Source organism: Mastigoproctus giganteus, chromosome 5, assembly GCF_048544385.1.
Source record: "Mastigoproctus giganteus isolate SK-2022 chromosome 5, ASM4854438v1, whole genome shotgun sequence".
In the NCBI taxonomy this organism is placed as follows: domain Eukaryota; kingdom Metazoa; phylum Arthropoda; class Arachnida; order Uropygi; family Thelyphonidae; genus Mastigoproctus; species Mastigoproctus giganteus.
This window is the reverse complement of record NC_143579.1, coordinates 109,792,667-109,813,441: the sequence shown is the minus strand read 5'-3', so window position 1 is coordinate 109,813,441 and position 20,775 is coordinate 109,792,667. Positions and strand designations below refer to the sequence as shown.

The following is a 20,775-nucleotide window of genomic DNA, read 5'->3' as shown; positions in this document are numbered from 1 at the left end:
TAGTTGCCTTTACGAAAGCAAAAACCCTTCATTTTACTCTTGATGGTAGTTACCTCTTTGAGTAAATCCCAGTTCAGTACACTGTGATCACTGTCACCTAGTGGTTCCTTTATCTCCAGATTCTTAATGCATGAGAAATCACTACTGATAATCAGATCAAGAGTATTACTCCCTCTAGTTGCCTCCTGAACATGCTGATGAAGAAAACAACCATCCAATAAATCCTCAAAAGCCTTGCTAGTGTGTGAGTCCAGTCAGTATCCAGGAAATTAAAAATCCCCCATTATAAGACACTCTATTTCCCTGTATAGTTTATTATTATACTCATCAGTGTCATTAGGGCTATAGAACACACCTACTCTCAATTTTGATCTCCCAGTGCTTATGTCACACCAAACTGACTCGACACTGCACTGTCCAGCGATGTCTACTGGCTGTACCTCCTTAGATTTTGTGTTTCTTAACTAATAGTATAACCCCTCCTCCCTTCCTATCCTATCTATCCTTCCTGTACACATTGTACTCCCCAAATTCCAGTTCTGCATTCCTTGTCTCTGTGTGACACCAAGTCTCTGATATCCCACTAATATCAGCCTTTAATGTTTTGACCAACACCTCAAATTCAAATTTATTTACCAAACTCCTAGAATTGGTCTACATGCAAGTATACATGCACCTGTTCCTATTCTTAGCTAACCTAGCACAACCCATATGTTTACTTGTACCACAATTACTACCAGCAGTCTCTGAAATCTCATTCATCTTGTTTCCAGGCTGCGTGCTCATTCCAATAGAAGCAGTGCAAGAATCACTTTCACCTCTGCCTGCAGCTACTGTTAATCTATTAGTCCATGTATCCCCCCCAAGCTAGCAGTTTTCCAACCCACCTAACACTGCCTCGATAGCATCAGCAAATATTCTTGCACCCTTTCTATTCAAGTGTATCTCATCCCTGTAGAAGCAGTCCTTTCTGTTAACAAGTACTGACCAGGCTGAAAAAAATTCTACCCCTTGAGCCTTGCACAATCTTTCCAGGGCCGAATTGATCGACAAAGCTCTCATCATATACTCCCTCCTATCGTGTCTGGACAGAATTGCAGACACTTTCAAATTGAACTCTAATTCACGGCTTTTTTTCAACAGTGACCTGTACTTAAGTAATTCTGCCGGTCTCCTACTCTTAATATCATTAGTGCCAACATGTACAACTATATCACCTTTTGTACCCTTAAAAGATGATATCTGCTCTACAACATCTCCACCCTTGGCCCCTGGCAGACATACATCCTTTTTACAAAGCATGTTCCCCATTTCCCTGACACTAGAGTCACCAACAACTACTAGTTCCTGTCGGGCCAGTGCATTCTGCTTTTGGGGTTGCCGCTGTCTTGTGTGATGACCAAGTGCAAGCTTTAGCATTGATGTGGGCAGCTGAGAGCTTGATGGAGCCCCTCAATTTAGATCCTTTGAGGGTATCCACCCTGTCCTTCAAGCTCTCATATAGGCCCATAACAAAGCTGAGTTGTCGCCTGATTTTGTTACACTCCTTGCATCATGCACACACAAAGACATCCCCCATGGCAATATCATGTCCCATACCCGATTGCTCCACAAACATCATGCAAGTAGTGCATTTTAAAAGGCTGTGATTCAGAGGGCAACTTCCCCCACCCCCTCAGTTCTCCCCTGAGCTCATTCTGCCTAGGGGGGTTGTTGCTGTCTTGTGTGATGATCAAGTGCAAACTCTGGCCTTGATGTAGGCAGCTGAGAACTTGATGGGCCCATCAATTTAGATCCTTTGAGGGCATCCACCCTGTCCTTCAAGCTCTCATATAGGCCCATAACAACGCTGAGTTTTCTCCTGATTTCCTCACACTCTTTACATCACGCACACAGACATTCCCCTCGGCAATATCATGTCCTGTACCTGATTGCTCCACAAACATCAAGCAAGAAATGCATTTTAAAAGGCTGCGATTCAGAGGGCAACTACCCCCCCCCCAGTTCTCCTCTGAGCCACAGCACTCTCATTAGCTTGAGCCTTTTGCTTTGCTGCTCTGATCTGAATCATGATTTAGATTTAATTTCAATAAAATTAAATCTAAATCTAAAAAAAATCTAAGTTGCTATTTGGTTAAAAAAGTACAATTTAATTGATTATGAAGTTTAACAAGATTAATACCTTTTACTGATTAATCGATACTATATACTATACTATATCCCATACTAAGCTAACACTATCTAGTACGGGATATAACGTTGTATTGTATAACAATGGCAGCAAGTTACGAACGGTAAATCTATGGACACTAAGTATTAATTAACTTCCAAAATTTCACTATCTAAATTCAGAATAAACCAAGGATCTTAACTAGGTCTATAAGCTACTTACAGAAAATATAATATAACAATTAAGTCAATAAAGTGGCTAAGTATAGCTGAAAACTTTGCATTCACCAGAGCTGCAAAACTTGTAAAACACGTGGATTGGATACCCTTATTAGTATCGGTAGTTGCACTAGAAGTCTTTTTCCTATCAGGTTAAAACAGTGGGAATGGGGAATAAACACCCTAAGACTGAGGCAGTTTGGAGGGTGTGCCTCTAAGGCAATATACTCATGAACTTCAATAATCTGCTTTTAATAATGAGAAAAAACCAGTCAATACATCATTGTCGACTTATGCTGCCACTACCGATAACACGCACCATCTGTTTATCAAGAATGCAGGGAGAAGCTGCGGCACCAGGAAACATGTTTGACTGCTAAAAGTTTCTCGTGTTGGCTTTCTTTACCTTCAACACTCAGATTTACATACCATGGTAGACAAGGTTTCTCTGTCATTAAGGCAATCCCTTACACCATCACATGCTGGTGTTGTGGCCTGCAACTTATCCCTTAACCACCCTGCAGTGTTAGGGTAGAGTGAGATGTATCCCAAACATAATGAACCCCTGTAAATTGTTGATTTGAGATAAGACTGATGACTATAAATATGTGATGCTTGTCTCTCTCACAATAATCCAAATGACATCTAACTGATCAATGCCAGAAATAAAGTGGCGCCTCCGTAGCCAGGTGGGAAGGAGCAGCAGTGCGTAGCACACGCTTCTTGATTAGACCGGGGTTCGAGCCCGTCACCACCAAATACGGAGGATGCGGAAAGGTCAGGGAATGACCACCGCATATCCCCTAAGCAATATGGCCTTAGTTGCTAATGCTCCTAAAATCCAAATAACACACAAGCCAGAAATAAAGTTACAAGAACAAACACATAAGTCCTTTACTCTGATTGCCAAAATTCCCATGCAATTTCTTATATTGAACAGGTTATAATTAATTCATAGTTTGCTTTTTCTTTTGTTATATATGCCATAAAGTCCTTTTTTTTTTTTTTTTTTTCTTTCTTTTTGTAGCGGTTATTTGTAGAAATGGAGCAAATGGCTAGCAGACCATTTGCAGGAGTAGCTGTTGAGGTTGAAAGACAGCCTATCAGCATATCATCCATGTCTAATGCAGATGATGGAAGGAAAAAGGTGAGATTTCATTTATAACTCGAATATATTGTTTAATTATTATTAAACATATTTAATTTTTGTTAAACATATCATGATCCAAATATATATTTGGATCATAACAAAAAATTACATCAATTCTTTTCAAAATTTATTTTTATCCGAATATTCTTATCCATAAACTGTTTGATTATTATTATTATTTATTATTATTAGCCATATGGTACAAGAAAGCCTGAGGCTTCCTTGTACCATATGGCTAATAATGGGTGTGGTGTGCCAAGCCCCTACTCACCAGATGTGAGCCTCTGGGGTAAATATTATTTAACCTTCCAACTATGGTTACACCCAGAAATAGCTCAATATTTAGTCTGATAACAGTCTCTCCTGTTAACCCTTGTTAATAGGAGAGACTGCTTCTACAGGGATGGGATACACTTAAATAGAAGGGATGAAAGGATATTTGCTGATGCAATCAAGGCGGGTTAGAAAACTGCTAGCTTGGGGGGGATTCACATACTAAAAGATTAACGGTAGCCGGAGATAGAGGTGAAAGTAAATCTTACACTGCTTCTTTTAGATTGGAGGGCGGGGTGCTGGGGTTTTCAGGGACCTGTGCCAGTCATCACGGAACAAATAAATAAATGGGCTGTGTTAGGGTAACTAAGAATGAGAACAGGTGCATGTATACTTGCATGTACCCCAATGCTAGGAGTATAGTAAATAAATATGATGAATTTCAAGTGCTGGTCTAGACATCAAAGGCAGATATTGGATATTTTTGGGATATCAGAGACATGGTGTCACACAGGTATAAGCAGTGCAGAATTGGAATTTGGGATGTACATTGTATACAGAAAGGATAAACAGGACAGGAAAGGAGGAGGGGTTATGCTGTTAGTTAAGAAACACAACCTAAGGAAATCCATCCAGTTGACATAGATAGTCAGTGCAATGTTCAGTCAGTTTTGTGTGATGGAAGCACTGGGAAAACAAAAATGAGAGTAGGAGTGTGCTATAGGCCTAATGACTCTGATGAGCACAACAAACAACTGTACAGAGAAATAGAGTGGGCCAGTAAATCAGATTGTGTAATAATAGGGGATTTTAACTTTCCAGATATTGACTGAAACTTGTGCTTTGACCACTCGCACACTAGCAAGACTTTTCTGGATGATTGTTTTCTACAGCAGCACATTAGAGAGACAACCAGAGAGAGTAATACTCTTGATCTGGTTATTAGCAGTGATTATTCATGCATTAAGAATTTACAGATAAAGGAACCACTAGGTGGTACTGAGCACAGTGTACTGTTCTGGAATTTACTTAAAGATGTAACTACCATCGGGGGAAAAGGGAAGGGTTTTTGCTTTTGTAAAGGTGACTACAGTGGTCTCAGGCGGTTTTTAAATTCTGTACAGTGGATCCAACTGGTGATGTTACCAGCAGCAAATTCAAAATGGGAAGCATTCAAGGAAGTAATTGTGGAAGCTACTAGCCTTTTCATACCGATTAAGAAATACTGTTCAAGATCTAGGCTTAAATGGATGTCAGGTGAACTAATGAGCCTTGTTGCAGAGAGGAAAAATGGATGGGATGCATATAAATTATCAGGCGACACAGAAGCCTATGATAGATACAAGCTAGTCTATATTCAAGTCACAAAGGAAGTTAGGCAAGTGAAGGCAGATTATGAGAAATCTTTAGCAAAGGATGCAAAGAAAAACAGCAAAGACTTCTTATGTAAACTATAGAAGGAAGGGGAAGAATCATATTGGTCCACTTGATATCAGTGGTTTGACTGTTGATGATCAGATAGCTGACAATCTGAATCGGTATTTTGCATCTACATTCACACATGAGGAGTTAAGGGAGGATAATGCCAGAAGTTTATCAAACTGTAACAGGGTGCTTAATGATTTTGTTATAACTGAGAGCCAAGTGGAGGACAAATTGTTGAAGCTAAACAGAAGAAAGGCACTCAGGGTGGATAGGATCTATCCAGTTATATTAAAGGATTTGGCAAAGGAAGTAAGCAAACACTTAGCCATAATTATGAGGGCATCCTTGGATTCAGGGGAAGTCCCCATGGACTGGAGATGTGCAAATGTATCCCCAATACACAAAGAGGAGTGTAAGGGTGACACGAGTAATTACAGACCATTTAGTTTAACTTCTGTTCCAGGAAAATAATGGAGTCACTGGTTAAAGATGCATTGCAGGATCATTTAAACCTGAAAAAGACTGCAGTAATAATTCATACACTGCATGGCTTTGTTAAGGGAAAGTCTTGTGGTACACAGTGGCACTTGTTTGATGAACAGAGAAGTGCACAAGGTAGTTTAATATTCCAAGTCATGCTTAACATTTTGATAGCAGTGCTGAGTATCAGTGAATATTCAGCCAAGTTATAAAAACAGAAACTGAGTTCAGATCTATTTCTGGTGAAGGTTTGGAAGTGCTCCTGAACACCCAAATCTAGACTGCAGGGCCATTGTTATGAACAAATGTTTGACTTGACATTTCTGAAGCATGTAAAGTCTGCAACAGTATATCAGTTGATGTCTAATAGAATATCTAAACAGAAATCTACAGACAGAGAAAAATGTTAGGTAAGCTAATTTAAAAACAAATATCGCAGTGGATAAACAATCCTATGGCTGTATTTTAATATAAAAATGTATTTTGTGACTTATTTTTATGTTAAGATTGGTAAATAACATAAAACTCAAAGTTTATTAAATAAAGATGTCTAAATTTGCAGATGATGTAAAGATCGGTATAGTAATTAATGATTACCACCAAGCAGAGCTTCTTCAGAGTGACCTAGATAGACTTCCGGTATGGTCAGAAAAGTGGCAGCTATGCTTTAATTCAGCAAAACGCAAGGTCTTACACCTGGGGAACAGCAACCCTAAAATAACTTATACACTTCGTGGAGTTGAATTAAAGTCAATAGTGGAAGAAAGGGACTTGGGAGTTACGGTATGGTTAGACAAAGTTCTCCGAGCATTGTAGACAGTGTGCAGGGAAGGCTTATGGTGTCCTACTGATGATTTATTGAACGTTTTCTAGTAGAGATAAGGGCATCATAATCCCATTATATAATTCTATTCTAAAAATATTTCTTGGCCAAATGCCTAAGCGTATGAAGGTAGAAGTTGGTTTATGCATGGTTATAGCATAAACCAACTCATTGTGAAGATATTTCACAATATGAAATATAATTAAGTGATGCATTCGTATGCTACCTTGGTAGTAGAAATGATGAATGTGCAGTAACTATGCATAAACCAACTCCTTCTTACTCTTAGGTATTTAGCCAAGAAATATTTGAGGTTAAACCACGCACACCAAGAATCTTTCATATTGTGAAGTTATACTTCATAACTGGGTTGTCACTATTGCAACAACAGGGTACCTGCCTGCCCACTCACCCATGAGTAATTTTTTATTATTATAATTTGCTTGATGTTACAAGCTATATTTTTATTTCTTTGGCGTAAACTAATTAGCTAAATAATTTCATTGTTGAGAACGCAGCCCCTGAATTTAACATTACATCTATGGGAAAAAAATTCCTGCTTTACGAGCGCACACTAGGAATGAATTAACTCAAACTACCTGTACAGTGAGCTCAACTGATGATGTTAAAAACAGTGAATTCTAAATGGGAAGCCTTCAAGGAATTAATCTTGGAAGCTACTAGGTGTTTCATACCAACTAAGAAATACTGATCAAGATTTAGGCCTAAATGGATGTCAGATAAACTAATGAGGCTCGTGGCACAGAAGGAAAATGCATGGGGTGCATAAAAATTAGAAGGTGACACAGAAGCCTATGGCAGATATAAGCTAATCTGTAATCAAATCACAGATTTGATTACAAGAAATCCTTGGCAAAGGATATAAAGAAAAACAACAGACTTCTTTACTTATGTAAACTCTAGAAGGAAGGGGATGGATCAGATTGGTCCACTTGATGTTGGTGGTTAGACTGTTGATGATCCTGCTCAGATAGCTGTAAAACTGAATGAATACTTTTGCACCTACATTCATACATGGGGAATTCTATAAGGAAGGGGAGGACAGAAGTTTACTAAACTCTAACAGGGAACTAAATGATTTTGTAATAACGGAGAGCAAAGTGGAGGAGAAATTGTTGAAGTTAAATATAAGAAAGGCATCTGGGGCAGATGGAATCTATCCAGTTATATTGAAGGAGGTAGCAAGGAAAGTAAGCAAACCCTTAGTCTTAATTATGAGAGCATCCATAGGTTCAGGAGAAGTCCCCACGGACTGGAAATGTGCAAATGTATCCCCAATTCACAAAGGGAATACAAAGGGTGAAACAAATAATATACTTGGATTTTGGGAAAGCTTTTGATACTGTTGACATGGAAGGCTGCTGTACAAATTGGAGTGGTATAGCATTAAGGTCAAGTTGCTGCAATGGATAAAGGGATTGTTGAGTGGGAGATGACAGTGAGTGGTAATAAATGGGCACTGCTCTACGTACACTAATGTTATTAGTCGAGTTCCCCAGGGTTCGGTGCTGGGCCCATTGTTGTGTTGTCTGTTTATTAATGATAACGATCAAAAGTATATCAGGCTTAATGTCCAAGTTTGCAGATGATACAAAGCTTGGCAGGGTTGTTAATGACAACCCTGCCAAAGGTTGAGACAAGGGTTGAAGTGGCAACTGAAGTTTAATATTGACAAATGCAAGGTACTGCATAATGGTAGCAGCGACCCAAGAGAAATGTACCAAGTGTGTAGTGCTATACTCAGAGAGGCAGAGAACAAAAAAGACCTGGGGGTAATTGTGCAGTCAGCTGTGAAGGTCTCCGAGCAGTGCAGACAGGGGTGCCAGAGCAGATAATGGAGGTTTGTCAGTGATATATAGGAATTTTGCTAGCAGAGACAAAGTGATTATACCTTTGTAGAAGGCAATATTCAGGACATACCTAGAGTACTGTGTACAGGTCTGGAGGCCTCCTTTTAGGAAGGATGTAGAGTTGCTAGAATGGGTACAGAGAAGGGCAGTGTTCTCTTACCAGGAGACGCTTAAATTCTGTAAGTTGCAGCATCTGGAGACTAGTCGAAGTGAGTGATCCTTTAGGCACCTCAGGTGATCTGATTGAGGTGTACAAGGTCTTGAATGGTTTGAACAGGTTCAATGCTGATGTGATACTTCCACTTGCTCAGATTAAGAACCTGAGGGGGCATAGATTCAAATTGAGGAAAGACAGTTGTAGAATAGATGTGCAGAAGTTTGTCTTACGCCAGCAGGTAGTTGATTGCTGGAACAGACTTCCATCCATTGTTGTGGAAGTTGATAGCTTAAAATAAATTTAAAGCTGAACTAGACAAAGATTTGGAGTGACTGGATTGGTGAAATAGGAAGGGTTTTTTTTTTTTTTGGTTGATGCTCTTGCATCTTGCTTGCTTTCTTGCATCATATGCCTCAACTAATGCTGATAAGGGATTATCAGTTCAATCCAAGTTCACCTATCATTTCAGATATCTTCAAAAATATGTTTTCGACATAACAGTATCCCTAGAGCTCTTTAATTCTGCTAATTCTTCAGTTATTTCAAAATTATAGTTAATCCATAGACAAAAAAGAAGCAATTAAGATGCATGACTCATGATTTTTAATGAGCTTATAATCAGTGAAGGGTCTGCCTTTGCTAATGATTTTAGCAATCTATAAACTAGCAGATACTACTGCAAAATACTGATTTGAAAAATTGAGTTTCCAGACTCACTGAGTTCTTTTTTTTTTTTTTTTTTTTCTTGCATGCCTTGAAAGTTGTTATATTTTTCACTTCACATTATGTCTGTGTAAATTACATTATTTAAAAACTCAGACAGTTTCTTTACAAATAAGGTATGTAGATTTGTCTTTACACTGTACAAAAAAAAATAATCGATTGTCCGCTGTTCATTAAAAACTGGATGTTCACTGTCCACTTTTCTTTGACATCCTGTAACAAAAGGATTAAATTTTATTTACTGTAAAACATTATTGGAACACAGAAGAGAAGACAGTCAGTGTCTTCTGATAGACAGAATTAAACTGAATAGATTGGAAATTACAGCTGATAACTGGATTACATCAGCTCTTTTCAGGTGGTGGCAGTGCAAGTACATGAGTCCAATATCAAGATTATGTCCATTTCCACTTGCAGTCTGCCAAACCCCACGTACTTTTTCTGACCGAATCTTAGTTATCGGTTGATTCAACTACTGCTCATCTCAGTTGCCCAAATTATTCACTGTATGATTCCTTTCTCCTCAAAGGTGGTACTTGTGCATATGCCCGCTCTGATATTCCCTGTTAGAGACTTGGTAATATGGAATCCCCTCTTTTCAATCTTCTCTGGCTTAAAATCTCTCTGCCTTTTTGTGTCAAATTCATTTGTTGTCTCTACCATTCTCCCAAATCCACTAATCACTTGGGGCTCTTCGACTTCCTCTCTTTGCAACTTGACTTTCTCCAGTCCAACTTTCCTAACAGTGAGGTCATTTTCCTTGGTGATTTTAATGTTCACAACTCCAGCTGGCTTCCGTTTTCTAGTCACACTGACCCAGCTGGTCGAGATGCTGAGGCTTTTGCAATTACTAATGACCTTGCACATATTCTTTTGCCTTCAAGAATCCCCGACAATCCTAACCATACAGCCAACATGCTTGATCTTTTTCTCACAAACAACCTTCTAAGTACACGGTCGAAGTGAGAGGTCCTTTAAGCACCTCAGATCACAACTTGGCGATTGTCTCTTCTCCAATTATTATTATTATTAGCCATATGGTGCAAGGAAGCCTGAGGCTTATGCTGCACCAGCCAAAAAAAATTCTGAGTTACCCAGAGAGAGAGAGAGAGAGAGAGAGAAGAGAAGAATGATGATATCCAGCTCAGGACCCTGGGTGTGCCAAGCCCATACTCACCAGATGTGAACCCCTGGAAAAGAGACAATCACCAAGTTGTGATCTTATGGCTATTCCCAACCTCGTATTGTTTGGCATTACACGAATGCAAAATGGGATGACCTGCAAGATTTCTTTTCCTTGGTCAGATTACTGTTTCAAAATTACTATTGTTATTGTTATTTGGTTTCTAGGAGCATTAGCAGCTAAGGCCATATTGCTCCAGGGATATGCGATGGTCATTCCCTGACCTTTCCGCATCTCCGTATTTGGTGGTCATGGGCTCGAACTCCTGTCTAATCAAGAAGCGTATGCTACGTACTGCCTACCTGGCTACGGAGGTGCAACTTCTGATGTCAACGTTTGTCAGTGAAATTATTCTTGCAGGAATGGAATCCTTTATCCCACACTCCACTTTAAAATCTCGTCCTTTATCTAAGGCTTCCATCTTAGCACATTTATTGGAAAACCTTGGTTTTCCAATAAATGTGCTAAGGCTGTTCAAGAGAAGAACGTTGCATATCATAATTGGCTAGTTTCTAATTCTTCAGTTTCATTTTCTGCCTACATCAAAGCTCGCAACAATTGTAAAGCTGTTATTACTCAGTCCAAACTAGAGTTTGAACAGGCTGAGTCGAAAACTTGCTTCTTGCCCTAATGGTAGCCGAGCATTCTGGTCTCTTGCCAAAGCTATTGGATGCAACTTTTGCCCATCTCTGCTCCCACCTCTGTCAAAACCAGATGGTTCTGCTGTGACTTCAGCCAAGGATAAAGCTGACCTGCTAGCATCCTATTTTTCTTCCAACTCCTGTATTAATGATCTTGGTAAAACACCTCCCACCATTCCCAACACGCTCCATTCAATGCCTCCTGTGGTCTTCCATCAAAAGGATGTCAGAAGGATTTTGACGAATCTTGTTGATAAGAAAGCACCAGGTCCTGATGGTATTTCTCCACTTGTTCTCAAAACCTGAACTTACTCCTGTTCTTTGCCACCTTTTTTCTCCTTCTTATTCCAAATGTGTTTTTCATTCTGCTTGGATTTTTGCTCATATCCAGCCAGTTCCTAAAAAGGGTAACAAATCCCTTCCATCCAATTATCGTCCCATTGCAATTACTTCTCTCTTTAAAGTAATGGAGAAAATAATTAATTGCCAACTCTTAAACTACCTAGAAATCTTCTGTCTGATCAACGATCACCAGTATGGATTCCGTCAGTGTCGATCCATTGGTGATATTCTGGCTTATGTTAACCATTTATGGACAAATTCAATGGAAAAGTTCGGTGAAACACAAGCAGTTGCTCTTGACATCTTAAAGGCTTTCGATCATGTTTGGCATAAAGATCTTCTAAACAAACTTCCATCTTATGGTTTGCCAACTGTTTTTTGTAATTGATTATCCAGTTTTCTCTCTGATTGCTCACTTGAGGGTGATGGTAGATGGCTCTCTGTCTTCTAACTTCTCCACTAATGCTGGTATCCCCCAAGGTTCAGTTCTTTCCCCCACTTTTTTCCTCTTGTATATTAATGACCTTCCATTGACTGGAAATCCTATCCATAGTTTTGCCGATGATAGCACATTGCATTCCACTTTCCATTTTGAGAAATCTTGCCCTACTCAATCAGCTTTAAATTCTCAAATATCCGCTTCCAATTCCTTAAATGCCAGTCTCCAGGTAATCCTCCAATGGGGCAAAGACAACTTAGTTGATTTCAATCCTTCTAAAACTCAGTCTTGTCTTATATCTTGAAAAAAGGATTCTTCTGCTCCTATGCTTATCTTTGGTGACACTCCGATTTCTAGGCAAAATGATATATCTCTTTTGGGGATTACCCTGACTTCTAATCTCTCTTGGCACAAGCACATTACAAATATTGCTTCCTCTGCATCTAAAAGACTTGGTTTTCTCTTTCGCTCTTGGCGTTACTTTTCTTCCCAATAGCTGTTCACTCTGTACAAATTGCAAATCCTCCCTACCATGGAATATTGTTCCCACATCTGGGGCGGTGCTCCCAAAAGCTCTCTGCAACTTCTAGATTCCATTCAGAAGAGGGCAGTTAGATTAATTAATGACTCCTCTCTAACAGACTCTCCACTCGCTGTCTCATAGGCGTACTGTGTCTGCTGCATGCCTTTTCTACAGATACTTCCATGGGCACTGTTCTTCTGAATTGGCTTCTATAATTTCCACTCTCTCTTTCAAAACAGTCCGAACACATGCTGCCAACATTCATTTACTGTCCAACTTCAAATTCATAGAACCAACTTTTCATCTTCCTCGTTTATTCATGCAACTGCTGTTTTCTGGAACAACCTTCCTTCGTGCGTTTTTCCTGAAAATTACAGTCTACAGAAGTTCAAGTCTAATGTCAACAAATATCTTCTTTCATCTTCTCAACCTCCAACCCAAGCATGGTACTAAGTACTATAAGTTCTAATACCTGTCGTTTGGGGTTTTCATGTAAAAAAAAAATAATAATAAAATAAAAATAATAAAAAATAAATAAAAATAAAAAAAAAGATGCTGATCATGTTTTTTGACAAACGGTGTGATTCACGAGGAATTTTTACTGGAAGGGGAGAGAGTCAGTGCTTCATTCTATGTACAAGTGCTTCAAAGACTATTGAAGCATTTCCTGGGTCAGACGGTAATTTCAAGAGAGAGACAGCTGGTTCTTGTTGTATGACAATGCTCCTGCCCATTCTGCACTTGTTGTGAAGACATTTCTGATGAAACATGGAATTGTATAGATCAGGGGGTGGACAACCTTTATAAATGGCAGACCAAATAAAATGTCTGTGAGCTACACGTATAACTGACCAATTTTTTTTTTAGCTTTCTACTATTTTTAGGATTATTAAAATGGTGTATAATGAAAACATTGTCATAAACATTTTTATATTATTTATTTTAATATTTGTACATACATGTACATATAATTAATTTTATTAATAAGAAAACAAAGTATAAATTGAAGATAAAATTGCAAAATTTTATTTTTATAATATTTAAGGAGAGATTTGATACTGTTTATTTTTATCAGTGAATTGATATCTGGATCAATATTTGTCGTAGCAGTGTGCAGAGTATTTTCTAAATTTGTCAGAAATTCCATTAATTCAAAAATATATATAATAAACTGCGACCTTTTATTATATGTATTTTGAAAATGACCACAGGCCGGATTACATATTTTCACGGGCCAGAGGTTGCCCACCCCTGATATAGATCAACCATCCACTTTCCTCTCCTGATCTGGCATCAACAGACTTCCTCTTTCCCAAGGTGAAAACTGCCCTCAAAGGAAAGATTTCAGGATGTTGAGAACATAAATTAAAATGTAACTACCGAAGTGAACATCATCTCTTTGGAAGCTTTCACTGGCTCTTTTCAGAAACGGTTTAGAACAGTATGCCGACCAGGCTAGCCGAGTGGGTAAAGTACCTGCCCGGCAGCCCCAAGGTCACGGGTTCGATTCCCGCCTCGGGCTGGATCAAAGTACTGCAAAAACCTTGGGAGGTGCAATATGGCCACAGAAGCCGATGCGCCAACAACTACCAAATCAAAAAAAAAAAAAAAAAAAAAAGAACAGTGTAATAAATGCATTCAATCAGGTAGTGATTACTTTGAATAAAAATAAAACCATTTTTGAGCTCCTTCAGTCTGTGTTCTTTTTATTGCACTAGTTTGGGAACTTTATTGCCCCTCTCATATTCTATGATTTGTTTGGTCTGTTTTGCAGGATAAAAAATTCCAACTCTCTGGGGAGGAATAAGGGGTGGGGGGTAATGCGGCCCACACCTTAGACTGCCTGACTCTGCGATGGTTTCAAAAATCTTGCTAATACAGAATAAGTGTACTTCCTTGCATCATTTTGCCTGATTAATAATATCTCATGCAATCCACGGATCGAATCAGACGATACAGCACTGGGTTTGAGTTGAAAAAATCAGTGTTTGACCTGTACAAATTATGGAAATTCACATATCATATGAGAATATTGCTCCGTTTTCATCCATAGTCATTACTCAAAGAGAGAATCTCTTATGTTGTTAATGGATTGTCAAATAAATCTACAGTTGGACCTGATGGATATCCAGTGTTCATGATAAAAATTGCAGTGCTTTCATAGTTGATGGTACACATTGCACATCTTTAATAAGATATTCAAATCAGCCTGAACGCTTCTCATTCAGACAATACCTTGAGAAACATCCCAAGAGTGCAAGACCAAAAATGCCTAAGGGCTACCAACATATCTCAGTTGGCTGCTCCTGTATGAACTGTTTGAGGACGTCATTCTTGTATAGCTTATTGACTACTGCTTCTTCGGAGTTCCCCATCTACACTCAGTGATTGAGGTTAGTCTACCATTGCCAGTCTTCTTGAAATCCTTTTTGCATGGAATATGAAATCTTTTTTCAGTCCTTAACAAAAAAAAAAAAAAAAAAAAAACCTTCATGGATGTAAAGTATGTATTTGATAGAATCTCTTTTTGCATTGATCACAGCATTCAAGAATTACATGGTCCCTGAGACTATTCACAGACATTCCACTCGTAACAGGGCTTACTACCTAAGAGTCTAAAACACTACTAGAACTTATATTGCAATGATCAAATTTCAGTGAAGTCTGGTCATTCTGCAACAAGCAGAGGATCATAACAAACAGTCTTGCCATCCCACATTTGGTTAGTAATTTGGGTATATGCCCTTCCCAAAAGGCCTGAAACACTGCATCTACATTGGAACTGTTTGTTTGTTTGTTATTTGGTTTTAGAAGCATTAGCAACTAAGGCCATATTGCTCCGGGGATATGCAGTGGTCATTTCCTGACCTTTTCGCATCCTCCGTATTTGGTGGGCATAGGCTCGAACCCCAGTCTAATCAAGAAGCATGTGCTACGCACTGCTGCTCCTGCCCACCTGGCTATGGAGCCACCTGCCAACACACTGGAAATAACTAAACAGGTGTAAGCAGAGATCAAAGTGCAGCATCTACATCACACAGGAGAATGCTCATGGAGATAGCCTACCAGACCGAACCTATCAATAATTTCTTCCCTCTAGGAGGCATCTAGATCAGCTAGTGTATGATCTTGTTTGCCAGCTAGTGATTGGAGGGAGTCCGAATAGTGCATATGCAGGGGGATAATCCTATTTTACATTCCCATAATGTCGACAAGCATTATAGGAATGTAAAATTAAGTCACATCTATTGGACTAATGTTATTAGTCCCCTTCCTTCTAGTGTTAACATAAGCAAAGAAGTATTTACTGCTTTAACTTATCTAATCTCCTTTGTGACTTGTTTGAGTCTAGTTTATACCTGCTATAGGTTGTGTATCATTTGATCATTTATATACATCCCATATATGGGAAGGGGTATTCTTTATTTATTTTTTTTTTTCTTCTTCTTCTTTTGGCTGATGCTGTATAAGCTTACTTTCTTACATCATATGCCTATGCTAATATTTTTCTTCACAGACAGGTCTCATAAGTTCATCTGACATTGATTTAGGTCTATGCCTTCAACAGTATCTCTTAGTTCGTGAAAAAACTTAGTATCTTTTACAATTACTTCACTGAATGCTTACCATTTAGAACTTAATTTTGGTAACATTACTTGGTCTCACTGCATAGAATTTAAAAATTGTCTGAGACTGCTGCAGTCACATTTACAAAGGCAAAAGTGCTTCACTTTCCCCTTGACAGTAGTTACATCTTCCAGTAAATTCCACATCAGTATACTGATCACTGTCACCTAGTGGGACTTTTATCTGCAGATTCTTAATGCATGAAGATTTTCTGCTGATAATCAGATCAATTTCTCTCATTGCCTCTCTAGCATTCTGTTGCAAAAAAAGTCATCCAATAAATCCACAAAAGGTTGCTAGCTTTTGTGGATTTATTGGATGACTTGAATTGTTTATCAGGAAATACTATGGGTAGCAATAACCCCAGAGTAATGTAACAACTGTGTGGTACTACACTCAGGATAGTGGAGAATGAAAAAGACCAGGAGGTAATTTTTCAGTCAGATAGAAGTTTTCTGAGCAGCACAGACAGGCTGCCAAAGCAGGTAATGGGGTCTTGTCAATGATATACAGGCATTTTGCTAGCAAGAATAAAAACCTGATTATCCCTTTGTATAAGGCAATGGTCGGGCCACACCTTGAGTACTACATACAGTTCAGGAGGCCTCATTTTAGGAAGCATGTAGAACTACTGGAATGAGTACAGTAAAGGGCGACAAGATTGGTTAGGAGAACAAAGGTTTGCTCCTAACAAGAAAGGCTTAATTTCTGAAAATTGCAGCATCTGGAAACCATCTGTGGAAGGCATCTGTGAAGTGATCTGATTGAGGTGTATAAGGCCTTGTACAGTTTATGGAAGCTCAATGCTGATAGGATTCTTCCTCTTGCTCACATTATGCACATGAGGGGGCTTAAATTCAAATTGAGGAAAGACAGTTGTAGAATAACTGTGTGGAAATTTGCCTTTAGTCAGTGGGTGGTTGATAGCTTAAATAAATTCAAGGAAGAACTGGACAAGCTTTTGGAGCAAATGGATTGGTGAAATGGGAATGGTATGTTTTTTTTTTTTTGCTGATGCTGTATAAGCTTGTTTTCTTGCATCATATGCCTTTACTAATGCTGTGTGAGTGACTAACCTACAAGTTGAAGTTTGAAGAGGTTGAATGTTTATGATATCCATCTTAAGCAAAACAGATGGAAAGCTGATTCAAAACCTAAAACTTGGTCACAGAAAAAGGCATCTCACAATATGTGATTTAACTAGTGAATCTCATAAGCAGTATGTCAAAGCATTTTGACACATTAGACAAATTGCACTTATTCTGGTTTTGCTAACTGGTGAGCAATAGCAGAATTAGGTTTCTCTGTGTCAGAAGTGAAAGGAAACATCTCAGAGAGATCCAAAATTCCCATTATAAATAAATAAAATAAATTTTCTGTTTATACTCCGGCATGACAACCAAGTCAGTAGAGTTTACAATAAATCGTCAATACAAATATTTATCATATTTAGTAGTCACGGGCTTGAACCCCGGTTCACTCAAAGAACGCGTGCTATGCACTCTCGCTCCTGACCACTGGGCTACATCAGGCCTAATGAATAAAGGGTTTATGAGTATGACCTTGAAATAAATCAGCATTACAATGTAAGAATCCAAAATCATCATGTCCTAAGGACAGAGAAGTTCATTCCAATGTGTGAAGAACATTACATTTCTGTTTTTCAATACTTTTGGAATTGTTTATCAGGAAATTGTCGAATAGGGACAAACTATAAATCTGTGTTTTTACAAGTATGTATACTCTCTAGTGGAAATGTTCCAAGAGGTAACATGATAGAGGTTCTTCTCCATCATGAATCTGCTCACTCTGTTTTAGCTGCAAAGGAATTTTTAACCAAAACTTCCCGCGACTGTTGGGCCCTCAATCTCTGTACTCTTCGGGTCTGGCAACATGTAAATTTTTATTTTTCCAGAACTGTAATTTCACTGAAAAGGAAAAGATCCGATGGGTGCATTGTGATTCAAGAACGGTTACATATTTCACAACTCAATTTCCACAGATTTTCTGTAATTACAGAATTGGTTGACTCACTGTGTATGTGTGTGTGTCCCCCCCCATGAAACATCGAATACTGTAGGCTTTGTGGTTTCATGAAATACAACATAACAAAAACAAAAATGTTAAATCAGGTTTTAGGAGGAGATGCAACTCTTGATGATTGTTCCTTATCATGTATAACTCCTATCTTTAAGAATGGCAATAAAAACGATCCTTCAAATTACGGAGGCACTAGTGTGATGACCTCCATGAGTAGGTTATTGAGTAAAATTGTAACCATGAGGTTAGAGAAGAGTATTGCTTTTTGTGTGTCAGAAGAACAGGCTGGCTTTACTGTTGGAAAGTTCTATATTGATGATGTTTTCACCTAAAGGCAAGATCATAGAAAAAAAATAATTGCCAAAGGGCAGGAAATGCATTTGGTCTTTGTGGACCTTGAAAAGGCTTATGATTCAATTCCCATTAGCAGACTCTGGAGATCAATGCATAGAATGAATGTGAGCAAGTTGATTTTCAAATTGATTAAGAGAATGTATAATGGTTGCAAAATCGCTGTTAAGTGTGAGGGACTGGCATTGGCTGAGTTTGTAACAATCAAAGGCCTGAGACAAGGATATGGGATGGCACCAACACTATTTAGGATCTGTCTTTATGCAGTTAATATTAGCACATTGGAATGCTTCTTGTGGAGTTACAGGAATTCAAATTGGGGACAGTGTTATTCATTCATTATTATTCACTGATGAACAAGTGATAATTTCTCAGGATCAGTATGACATGTACTTCATGATGAGGAAATTAGTGGATATTTACAACATGGGAGGTCTTCTTAAAATTAATTTTACAAAGACAAAGTATTTGGTGGAGAAGGCAGAGACTTGGATGCCTTAGTCAGCAAAGTCAAGGCAGTAGATCATTTCAGATATTTGGGATCTATCATTCATTAGTCGGGAACATGTGAGAAAGATGTAGGTGATTGTATTACCCAGGTCCACACTGTTATTAAGCAACTGATTGGTGTTTTGTGTAGTCGAGACATTTGACAGGAAACTAAAAAGATGATACTCCATATGATAGTAGGAGACGAGGAGTTATGGAGGTTGTGAGCCAGAGGGTTGCACGATGGTTCCTGGGACAACCATTCACAATGGAGAAGGAGATTACAAAGCAACTACTAAGCAGTGGAGGTGCCTTCAAAAGCAAGAGTAAATACTTGCTATAGTACATTAGACTTGAATTTCTGTAGATTGTAAATTTTCAGAATGTGTAAAGGGAGATAGTTCCAGAAAATAGAAATTGAGAAGACAAATGAGGAAGAAGAAGAAAAGTTTGTTTGTTCTGTGAGTTTGAAGTTGAACATTAAGTAGATTTGATTGGATGCAGCATGTCTTTGGAAGAGAGAGTGGAAATTATAGATGCCAATTCAGAAAAACAGCACTCATGGAAGTATCAACATAAAAGCACACAGCAGAAACAGAAAGTCTGTGAGATAAGGAGTGGAGAGAATTTTGTAAGAGATGGGTTATTAATTAACCTAATTTCCCTCTCTTTGAATGGTGTCTAGAAGCCTGAGAGAGGTTATGGAGAGGCACTGCCCCAGTTACTAAATATGGTAAGTACAAAATCAAATATATAGTTCAGAAACTTTCTGATTACACCTCATAATATATAAGTTAAAGTAAAAAGTTAAAGTTAAAGAAACTATTAAATATACTGGTGACCTAGAATTGTGGACATTTTTTATAATTTAAACTCACTTCAGTGTATCAAAATAAAGCTGATACTAGCTGGCATCAGCCTTATTTTCTTCTATCATAATAGTAGAAGAAAATAAGTTTAGGTTTTAAATTACTTTCTTTTTTTCTTTTCTTTTTTTTTTTGAAAACTGTTTCTTATTTCAGTGCCATCCAACACCTATTGCTTTAGAACCATGCTCTGGTGGTAAAGCAGCTGTTTTGTCTTTGATAGTGAGAATGCCTTCAGGTGGTGAAGAATATACCCCAGCTGGACAATCTGGGTTGGCCATTGCAAGTGCATTAGTTTCTTTAGGGACACTTTGTAAAGGAAATGCAGAAATAATTAAAGATAATTGCAAGTTGGAGTCATGGAAGTCCAGTTCTAACTCCAGTACTTGTATATAAGTTTCATCATCATCATCATCATCATCATCATCATCCTAGTGTGTGTATATGTGTGCATGCAGGCATGTGAGAATGAATTCATATTTACTTCACTGCATTTCAAGCTTGGTTCCGTCATTACCACTGTACAGTCCATCCCACATCACGTTCTGGGCCATATTTTTTTTTTAGTTATTTATGGTTAGACTGAAAAATAAATCACTTCATTGTTTCATGTGGAGTTGACTTCCAGTAAAATTATGAGAAGCTTGTTAATAGTGTATAAAAGTATTTTAATTTTTGTTATGTATTCATAATTTTTTCAAAGATGGCATTCAGATATGTGACATTACTAAATATTTTTATACGTGGTAACTTTTTAATAGCACAGGTTTTTTTTTTTTTTTTTTTTTGTGGCCAAGTCCAGTAATTTATTATATAAAGAAAGGCTGTGTACATATGATGTACTTTGATAATTATGACATTTCTATTTTTTATTATTATTATTAATGGTGTTTATATAATTCATAAATTTGCTATCAGAACTTTAAGTAAAGTTTCACTGGTGAAACAGGCCCATAGGAAGTCTCTTGAATATATACTAGTTAT

General features: G+C 38.1%; 1 protein-coding gene across 1 annotated transcript in view; it reads left to right on the top strand.

Moving 5' to 3' along the window:
• LOC150085636 (attractin-like protein 1) overlaps positions 1–20,187 on the top strand; it is a 585,126-nt gene extending 564,939 nt beyond the window's left edge. Inside the window, exons 27-28 of the mRNA XM_090374629.1 lie at positions 3,416–3,535; positions 19,948–20,187. Of these exons, the coding sequence (XP_090230755.1) occupies positions 3,416–3,535; positions 19,948–20,187 (360 nt within the window). The remainder of the gene's footprint in view (positions 1–3,415; positions 3,536–19,947) is intronic.
• The last annotated feature ends 588 nt before the right edge of the window (positions 20,188–20,775 follow it).